The sequence below is a fragment of the Gymnoscopelus braueri genome (assembly GCF_963280865.1).
Source record: "Gymnoscopelus braueri genome assembly, chromosome: 9".
Taxonomy (NCBI): Eukaryota; Metazoa; Chordata; class Actinopteri; order Myctophiformes; family Myctophidae; genus Gymnoscopelus; species Gymnoscopelus braueri.
Window position 1 is genome coordinate 14,074,993 of NC_137610.1, and position 10,528 is coordinate 14,085,520.

Consider the following 10,528-nt stretch of genomic DNA (forward strand, 5'->3'; position numbering starts at 1 on the left):
TGACAGGTTGTCCATGGGGACAGAGTTTGAGCAATCATTAACCTTAAGTGATGCTAATGATGAAGTGACAGATTGACAAGGGGCCCTCTTGGGACACAGTGCTTCTAAAAGGGGCAAACTGAGGTGTGGGGAGAATAAACCATTAGAGACCCAGTGTGTCTTCTTACTACAGCGACTGTACACAATTTGCTAGTTTTGGGGGTATACTGTTTCCAGGTAATACAATAAAAATATCACATGATTATTTGCATTGCCTGATAGAAGTAGAAGCATTTCTTCCGATTCACTGCCACTCTGGTTGTGTTTAATGTTTTTGCTTCCCTCTCTGCCAATTAAAAAATGTAAGCATTTTAGCCTAGACTGGGGGTTGCAAGAGCATGTCTCTTGCACGACTTACTGATATGACGTGCACGCGTCCCACCAGCGTGCAGGTTAAAACGAGAACGGCCCTCGCAACTAGAGCGTAGTAATACAAGAGCGTTTGTATGCAATGGTGTTGGGCCAAACAAAAGCCAATGTAGCTCTGATGAAGACACATGAGGCCACTGACGAAATGGGGGGGCTGGAGCACATACGCACCACGTGAAAAACAAACAAAAATACTTCAAAGGGTGAAAGATAAAAACAACTGATGAAACTCGAAATCATAGGTTTGACAACAACAACCAGGGAGCACCACAGTGAGATTTGGTAACAAGGTGTGTGTTTGGGAGGGATGATGGATGTGGGGGTGGGCATCTTACCCGTCTTAGGCGTCAGACTGAGGTCAGTGTCTGATGAGGAGGACTGGCGGCTGCATGGCTTGGAGGGAGAGAAGGGGGGAGGGGAGGAGGAGGTGGGGAGGGCTCTGAAAGGGGTGGGGGGGCCAGAGGACGAGGGTAGGTCCTCACTGAACACCGGCCTGCCAGGGAGAACACACACATATATACATATACACATGCACACGTCAGTCACCAGCACCTCACCCTCTGGGTGTGTGTGTGTGTGTGAGGTATGTAGTTTTTTTTAGGGTGTGACTTGTTTGCCGTATCTGACATGTGTTTGAGGTGCTACGGTTGGCTGGGCTGCAGAACAAAAAGGCAAGTGTATGAAGTAAGAACATAAAGACAAAAATGTACTGAACACAGAAACACAAACACAGACAAGGTAACAAATCAAAACACGAGACCAAAAAGCATTGTGGCAAAAACACAAAGAAAGCACAAGAAACGGGGCACAACTTCCGGAAGGGGAGGGTCAGTGAACACAAGTAGGAGGATGAACAGAAGCATGTGTCCCAGTAGGGTGAAGCCAGGCCAGGCCACTGTGGCCATATGGATATCACAGGCCCTTCTTTAGGGAAAAAGCCCCCTCTCCTATCCTTCAAGCAACCACCGGAAAATGCAGCTCTACCACGTGGGGTCTGAGTGAAGTGTCTAATTTACACACAGTACAGGAGAACCGCTGAAATAGTAGAGGCTGGGGCATGTGGGGCTTGTATCATCACTCTGGGAGTAATGGGTAGGTTGGGGGGGGGGGGGGGGGGGGGTTGGGGGTCCATGCCTTTTTAATAACTCACACTTGCGCTAAGTCCGGACAAGAGCCCATTTCTCTTCTGTGTCACAAAACGTTTCTACGAGATCTCTGTGCTTCTACTGCAAGCCTGTGTCTGTCAATACCAAGTGTCAATATTTTAGACTGCTCTCCTGGTTCCTCTGACTACATCCTTCGCTGGCTAAACCGGTACCCTTCCCTGTCTCTGCATACCAGTGAAGATGAGAGTGGGAACAGAGACAGAGAAGTTCTGGGACAGCCTCTGGGCGCTGCAGGCTGAGTGCACAGGGCTGTTGTGGGTAGAGCGACATCCGTGGGCCAGGGGGGACCTGGGCCAATCAGCACGCCGAGGGGAGGAGAGAGAGTACCAAATTGGGACACGGGTAGCAAGAAACGAACCAATCCAAACGCAGCAGAGCCGGAGAGGAAGAGAGAAACACACACACAGACACACATCACAACACAACACACCGCACTTTGCAACAAAGTAGAAAAGAAGACGAAAAGATACAGCATGTCCATTTACGTAACTGCCTCGGCTGTTAGTTGAATCAAAGCCATTCATTTACAACAACAAACTCATGCACAGCAGCTCTCGGCTGAAGAACTCCCACCTCTAACTCATGCACGCCATCTCAAACACGCTGATGCACAATCATTCGAAGTTTCAAACAAAGCTCTGCAGAGGCGCACATGCCCTGGGCACCTCTAGTTTGACCTACGTTAGCTTGACCAAGTTCACAAAAAGGAACCTTGTATTGAATAATCACGCTCACAACCCAGAGTGACTAGAAAGAGTTTGAAAGACGGTAGAAAGCTCAAAGGCAAAAGACAACTAAAATATTAACTAAAATGCACAGTGTTTGAACATGCAGAGCAGAGAGCCATGCAAGAGCAATCAGAGAGAGAGAGGCAGACAGGGCCGGGGAGGCTCGGAGGTGGGGAGGGGTATGTCTGTGTGTGTACATGTGTGTGTCTCAGGATACAGACGTGTGTGCTGTTAGTTGCATAATGTAACACGGTGGACATGCAGATCCATCAAAGATATCAAAGATACTGAGACACACACACAGGACTTACTGCAAGGAATAGATACACATACATATATATATATATATACAGTACACAAACATTCTCATACATCAATGCTACTCAAACACACATAAGATGCAATGGCCCATGCCTTGGTGTTGCTGGGTCATACTCACTCCTTGCCGTCCTTAGAGGGGGAATTACAGGCGTTGGATGCGGGTGCTGTGTTAGGATGCGTGTGTGTGTTGCTGTTGGGGGCGCTGTTGGGGGCAGTCCCAGAGTTGAGTTTGTCCAGTGTGCAGGCGGTACCTATGGCCCGGACCACTATGCCGGACTCTCCCTCCAGGTCGAAGCATTGCAGGTAGCCCACCACTGCGTTTCCGCCCATCTCTAGGACCTTCACACCGATCTTCCTCTGCAGCTCCCCTATGATGCAATGTTGCAGTCAAAGTTAAATATTTTTTATAAATAGTTCACACCTTAACACATTCCCTGCCAAGTTTTCTTTTTTTATTCCCACCCAGTGCCAGCATTTTTAAAGATTTTGTAACCTTTTTTTAAGTAGTCACAAAATATTTTCTGTGATCACCATCCTCACGGTGATCACCTCATTACACACACACACACACACACACACACACACAGGAGTCTCGTAGAATCGTGGAAAAAAAATTATCCGATCGCGGTAATCCGTTCCATAATTGCGGCCAGTTGAAAAAAGCATGTTTCACCAAAAAATACATGGTAAAAAAAAAAGGTACACCGGAGCCGAGATACAGGATTTTTAAGTAATAAGTTAACCAGGGAGTGAATGGAGCAGTACATCTTTGGATAGCGATATCTCTGGTTCTGTGTGGATTTTCTATTTTTATTTTTAAAGACGGACATGTTTGTCTTTGGCGGTAAACGGGTGTATTTTAAAAGACGGACATGTTCGTTTTTGGCAGGTAATGTGTTAATGACAAAACGTGACAGCTTCAATCTTCTTAATATTGTCTTGTTTTCTCAAAACATCCATAAGTCTGGGCTGAGGGGCTGTACTACCCTGACAGTCCCGTGCAGTTAGCCCTCATTGGCTGGGAACGCTACCCCAACAGCTGGCTGTTATCCAACTAGCCATAGCTCAGGCAGCGCTAGTAACGCGCTGCATACAAGGAGTACTCTTGTAAGCTACAGGCTGTAGCTCCTCCAACAATGTTCCTCACTCCATTGAACTGCCATGGTGTGGATTATTCTGTTGTGTGACTCGTGTCTATCATTCCATCTCTGGTCCACAAGTGTGCGGCCACCAGCTAACGACTCCAGGCCACTGTCGTGGAATTCTGGATCAATCAGCAATCGATGAGGCACATAGGAGTCGAGACAATATTCTAGTTGGTGATGATTATGCTTTATGTACATGATATCATGGTCAGAAGTACATTAACACTCATGTCAGTGGTATGGTAGTTCTGCCTCGAGCACAGGGCAGAGATCATAGTTATACTGTAGCTGCTTCAAGGACAAACTGAACCAAAACAAGATAGGCTGTACCAAAGCAATAGCTATTAAGCCTAGTGGGGACATCTAGGCTCTTAATACAAACTGTCAAATATCATAATGTATTGTAGAAGTATTATAAGTGATGGTAAAATATAAAGGTTAGATATAAGCAGCCATATAATTTCTTCCTCACCACCATCCATCCCGGACGGCATGTCTCTGAAAAATACTTCGCTTCACAACTTCTCAATCTCAACAATAACATTATTATTCCACCTTGCATCACAGCCATCAAAACACATGGAATGTTGACTGTCAACCCAGATACAACCACCAAGCACCCCAAGTTAGTTTACTCCCGGTCTGAGCACTCTATCCCTTCACTCTCATCAATCGAACACATTAGCCCTTGGTGACGTACTACGCCATCACAATAACAACCTACACGTGTCACGTGCACTCTGTCTGCCTACGGCCACTGACCAAAGCTAGCCCAACCCGTCCAAATTCAAACATGTCTCAAATATGCAATAACATTAAATTCCTCTGTCTAGCTCAGTGTTTATCAACCCTGGCAAACGTCCCAATTTTGGGCCGGGGCTACTGCTGAGGTGTGCCGCCCCGTTTGAAGAAGGTTTGAAAAAATATCATTTTGAAAAAATTTTTTTTAAACAATAATAATAATCAGGCATGCAAACAGCCCCGAGGTGAAAAGGGTGACAAAATGCTGTTTTTTTTCGGGTCAGGTGTCACACTATTGCCCTATTTGGATTCAAAACGGCTAGTGGAAGCTGAAAAGCTACAAGTTTGCATGTCTGAATAATGCAAAAACAGAAATATTTGTTTGCATTAGCTTTTTTTCTCCCCCATATATTTTCATGATAAAAAAGTGCGTATCGTATCGAAATCGTATTGAAGTTGTGTGCCCAATATCGTATCGTATCGTTTCGTGAAATTAGTGTATCGGCACACCCCTAGTGTGTGTATATAGATATACCGTATATATAATTATATATATATATATATACCGTATATCTAGGTGTGCCCTGGGATTTTTTGGCTATGCCAGGTGTGCCTTGGCACAAAAAAGGTTGATAGACACTGGTCTAGCTGAAACCTGTCATAAACCTTTGGAATGGCGCACGCTCTCTCCCTCCACTCTCTATATATTTATTATTATTTCTTTGGATTATTTTTTTTCTGCTTTTATTTGATAGTATAGAGTAGACTGACAGGAAATGGGGAGAGAGATATAGGGAGTGACACGCAGCCAAGGCCGTCGGGATCGGCATTAGCAGTCTCGGTGCCCGGACCGCTACGCCAGCCGTCCGGGCCCTCCACTCTCTACAATGAGACCCCTCTGCTGTAGCCAATATAGCCATACAAAGTTTCGTGAGCCCAATGTCATAACTGGATGAAATGCAAGACAGAGCCGACTGCTCACCCTCTTGTCCCTTACCACTCCCTCAGGTATGCTGACACCAACCTCCAGGGCAGGGAGTCTCCAGGACCATCCTTCAAAACCCACCTCTTTTATATATATATTTTTTTTAAGAGGTTTTACTCTTAGACGACTTGTTTTATTGTGTTTTTTTCCCCCTCTCTCCGCAATGTAAAGCGAATTTGATTACTTAGAAAAGTGCCATATAAATCTGATATATTATTATTATAATTACATAATTCCAATGTCTACCTCCATTTTAAAAAGGTAGTGCAGGTGATATTTTTTAGGTTAAAACAAAACATGTTTTGTTAAAGCTCTAGATAGTAATCAATACTATAGAGTGTTTGTTCAATACATGTCTCTCCAGTTCTTTAATAAACCGAAAATACATTTTCTGGTGGGTTGCCAATTTCAATAAAACAGGAAATAGTACCGATTTAGCAGCTTAAAATTTCTAGTAGCCTCGTTCCCAGCCTTTTCTCATCTCCAAGGAAAAGCCTGGTCACGATCTAACGCAGAGTGTCTCCTGATTGGATAAAATTGGTATCCTGAGTTCCTGACCTGAAAATGCATTTTCTGTTAAGAGCTGAAGAGACAGGGAGAGCCCCATTACTGAGCAAACTTACTTTTTTTTATTGAAGGCAGTCTTTTGAATAACATGTTACACAGAGATGCTCAGAACGAACCCTTAATGCACTGCAGTACTGAATGTCACAGAGATCAGACCCTGCCTTTTGTGTGTCATTTGCTGAGAGGACCTACCAGACATGAGAGAGATGAGTCTCTGGCGGGCCTCGTTGGAAGCTCGGGGCGTTCGGATGCGGTCGATCCACTGGTACTCTGGATCCTCATTCACCACCAGCTCCTCCACAAACCCATGGACCAGCGCTACCCGGTAGCAGCGCGGAACACATGTAGCTAATATATAAAACAGTGACACAAATGCCATGAACATCAAATCACATTTGCCTTGTGGCTATATAGTTATGTGTGAATTTGCCACTCTGTTTATATGCACAATGCCCTGTCAATGTGCTTATTGCACATGTGACATTACAACTCATGATTATTTTACAAACACTATCGTGGTAGTTACAGTATGTACGGAAAGGAGTGTCTGACTCACTGCAAAAGAACTTGACCCCACAGGAGGACTGGCGGAAACGGTTCAAGTCATTGAAAAGGTCCACTTTCACCAGTACGTTGATCTCCCCTCGGATACCTGGCAGCAAATGAGACAGGCAGGCGCGTTCATAATCAGGAACCGACAGAAGATGGCTATAAATCAGTGGTTCTCAACCTTTTCAGGCCGTGACCCCCCAAAAGAATCATATTTGGAACGTAGGAGTTGAGGTATTACATTTAGTTTGACTCGGTTCCACAGATAAATATTGTGAAAATAGCTTGTAGATGCAGGTCCCGACCCACAGGTTGAGAACCACAGCTATAGATAACAGTGGTCAGATTGGTTCGTTCTTGTACCGTGGATGGTGTCATAGATGGGGAACCAGCCTGAGATGACAGAAGCAGCCTCACTGCACAACAGCGGGTCAATGTCGATGTACACCTTCCCTATGGCATCGTTGGCGCTGTAGGTGTCATGGTCCAACACAGTGATCTGCAACGGCTCATCCTGCAGGTCTTCATCGTCGACCTAGGGAAGGAGGCGCAGGGGGAGCCGTGAATATAAGAATGTGAGACAAGTGCGGGGAGGGAGTGCTATAGCACGTTATTCACTCACAGTGTGATCTGATATATAGTAATAAAGCAACAAGCTTCAATCATGTTATATCACAAGCACCTCGTAGGCAGAGCACTGCTCAAGACAAGTTTACCTCAAATTTAAACCACTCGGAGTTCCACTGTGGGTTGAGGGACTTGGGATAAACGTCTGTTTTAAACGTTACGTTTCCAAACTTGACCTGGAAGATACAATTCATGTGTTTAAGATCTCACTACAATCATTAATAGCAACAGAAGACTGCATGCTGTGAATGTGGTTTCATTTAAACAACAAAGCAACCATTTCTTCTAGTAATACACATTTCATTAACCTCACCTCTACAAAGGCATCAGTGAGGTCACTGGCTCTGTCCATTACAGGCAAGTGGCGCCCTGCCACAATTTTCGCCTTCAACTTTCCTGGCATGATTCAATTCTAAGTTGATCTGCAAAAATACATAATGCATCAGTATCGTATATGACAGCATGACAAGTGTTGCAGCTGGTTAGCCAGAGACTAACATCAACAGCCAGGGGCACTTGGTTATAGGTCACAACGTATGCTGTTGACAGAATGGAGGGCTGTGTTGATGTGTGGTCCAATCAGGACGTTCATTGGACACAGAGCGAGAGAGAGCCACTTCACCCCATCTGAACAACTAGCTTGATTGATTGATTGAATACTGTATTAACAGTTTGCAAATAGTACAGTGGTACGATTATACAATGGTGCTAAAAGGATAACACAAAAAGATAACACAAAAAGGCCTGGGGGCTTACTTCAACTGTAGTCCTGTGTATTCAATTCATAGAGACATTTAAAGACAATAATAATATTATTGTATTATTGTATATTATACAATAATATGCCAGACATCATCAACACTAGTAGTAGCAAAAACAAACATATGTGTACAGTAAACAGTTATGGGTGGTGGGTGGTGGGTGGGGGGGGTCATTTCTGGTGTTAAGGTTAGCATTAGGTGAGCAACTGAAATAGCTAATCGGCTCTAGGAAGGTTAACGTCAGCTTGTAAACATGACAGAGGCTGTCAGTCAGTCAGAGTTTAGTGGAGAGCGGCTAATGTTAGCAACACATGGCTCTGCTAGCAGGAAAAGCTCATTACACTGCATTGCAGTCAGTGTCCGACTGTGTGTCTCATACCCTGAACGGCCATGTTTTCATACCTCTCAAATGAGGCTAATAGTTAACTGGTCTTGGCACAACAACACGCTCAATAAGTCACTGCGGCTGCATCCACTTCCATCCTTATCCTTACCGCTGCTGTTAAAGTCACAAGTCATCCGTCAGGGAGCTTCTTTCAGTCGGACATGGCTGACAGCACGGCCGTCTGTCCTCCCAGTCTCTCCCCATAACACAAGACGGGGAATGTGCCCCAAAATTAGATAATTAAATAAATAAAACAGCCTGTTATAATTTACAGCCAATGCCTGCTACCTTTAAAATACTGTGATGGCTGCGCTGCACAGCTAACATACATTACAAACTGACCGGCTCATTTATGACACGTTTAGGTAATGGGTTGGTGTGGCACATCATACAGTCACAGTCCAACGGCTAGTTGTTAGCTTGGTAAAGGCTCGTGATGCAAGTCAGTTTAGATCCCATAGTCCGAATTCGTCGCGGGCGACGTAATTGGCTATAGTTGGTTGTCAAGTAGCCGTGGTTCACATGACGGTCGTCTGCCTGCGTCACGACCGTCATGGATACACTTCAACCGCGTGTGGTGGATTTCTCCATTTACAACCCGTGGTACATCTACATAAACGTTTAGTTTTACAATATGAAGTGCTTATCCCATGGCCACGGATGTAAAAATTGTGCACGTGCCAGCAGAAGTACCTGTATCTTCCGTATTGTTAGATAAAAAGTATTTTAATCTGATTGGTGGCCATTTTCTCATAGAGTTATAATGTATCAAAGTGCAATACACCTTCCAACCGATGGGGTCGCGTAGTTGAAAGCATATGGCGAAAAAAGAAAAAAAATACCACCAATCGGATTAAAATGCTTTTTATTGAACAATACGGAAGATACGGGTACTTTTGCAGGCACGTGCAAAATTTTAACATCCATAACCACGGGGCAAGCACTTCATATTTGAAATCTAAACGTTTATGTAGATGTACGGGTTGTAAATGGAGAAATCCACCACACACGGTTGAAGTGCATCCATGACTGTGTTTCAGGGCTAGTTGTCAAGCAACCGTTCAGCGTCGTCAGCTGGGAATTTACAGTTAATTATCTCTTAATATCTGTTAATATTAGAGGGAGATAAACTACTCTTCATTAGATGTCACACAGAAAAGTCTACATGGGCTAAATTGTCATTACTTAGTTTAATTTACTTAGTTAAAACATTTGGTTTCCTGTCGTGGCAATCAGTTGGCCAATCACAGCGCGGAAATCCCTCCAAGCGATGGGATCTCGACTCTACCGCTCCCGATGAATGGACCCCCCCCCCATGACCCCCCCTCTCCCGGTGTGGATGGGTCGGGCATGCGCATCGTGACCTGGACATAGGAGTTTGATTTCATTGATTGATTGATTAATTGAATACTTTATTAACAGTTTGCAAAAAAAGCACAGAAAGTACAGTTCAATACAAAAGCATGCTAAAAGGATTAAATCCAAGAAAGGGAGATGTCATATGAAGGTAGGCCTACTGTGAGTGAGATAAAATAAAGGCACATAGGCCTATAACATGTAAACTACGCCTACAATTTGGAAAAAACATATGGGAAATATGCAGTATTTGCAGACAGTGCTGCAAGGTATGGTGTGAGAAAGACATTTCTCCTCAAATATAACCCCTGCTGAGCCCTCTTCTGCCAGGTGGATTTGTGTGAATTAAAATGACTGAGCCCAGAGATTGTCACCTGCTCCTTTGTCCCAGGGGAGAAAGTGAGATGCATGATAGGCTGGTATTTTGGGGAGTGCATACCTATGAACACAAATATTCATAGCCTCCCTGGAACTGACATCAATCAAGGTTATAGGCTCCGCTTTTGAGTGGCCATGTGTAACAATTTTCCATTCTGTCTGAAGGTTAAAACATTAACACTGTTGTGTTGTAATTTCCCATAGAGGCCTTTTACCTACTTCAAATGCTACAGAGTATTGCCTAAATTAAGTAATGACCCCATCCCAGTTCTAGTCTTTCTGATACTCTGGAATTTGTAAACACTTGTATAGAAGGCCAAGAGGGGGGGTTGAAGGGGGGAGGGGTTGTTGATCCTAAAATGAATGGACACAGATTAATGAAAGAATATCAGTTGCATCCTGTCTGGAGTC

At 44.3% G+C, this 10,528-nt stretch overlaps 1 protein-coding gene across 7 annotated transcripts in view; it reads right to left on the reverse strand.

Annotated features, from left to right (window-relative positions):
* The window catches only part of c2cd5 (C2 calcium dependent domain containing 5), a 33,608-nt gene extending 24,804 nt beyond the window's left edge, over positions 1-8,804 (reverse strand). For all 7 annotated transcript variants that reach the window (XM_080437418.1, XM_080437415.1, XM_080437417.1 and 4 more), the window contains exons 1-8: positions 8,493-8,804; positions 7,551-7,659; positions 7,327-7,413; positions 6,974-7,145; positions 6,618-6,713; positions 6,254-6,409; positions 2,742-2,991; positions 744-901 (exon numbers count right to left, since the gene is read on the reverse strand). In XM_080437418.1, the coding sequence (XP_080293544.1) occupies positions 744-901; positions 2,742-2,991; positions 6,254-6,409; positions 6,618-6,713; positions 6,974-7,145; positions 7,327-7,413; positions 7,551-7,640 (1,009 nt within the window). In that variant the 5' untranslated portion in view covers positions 7,641-7,659; positions 8,493-8,804. The remainder of the gene's footprint in view (positions 1-743; positions 902-2,741; positions 2,992-6,253; positions 6,410-6,617; positions 6,714-6,973; positions 7,146-7,326; positions 7,414-7,550; positions 7,660-8,492) is intronic.
* Between the last annotated feature and the right edge of the window lie 1,724 nt (positions 8,805-10,528).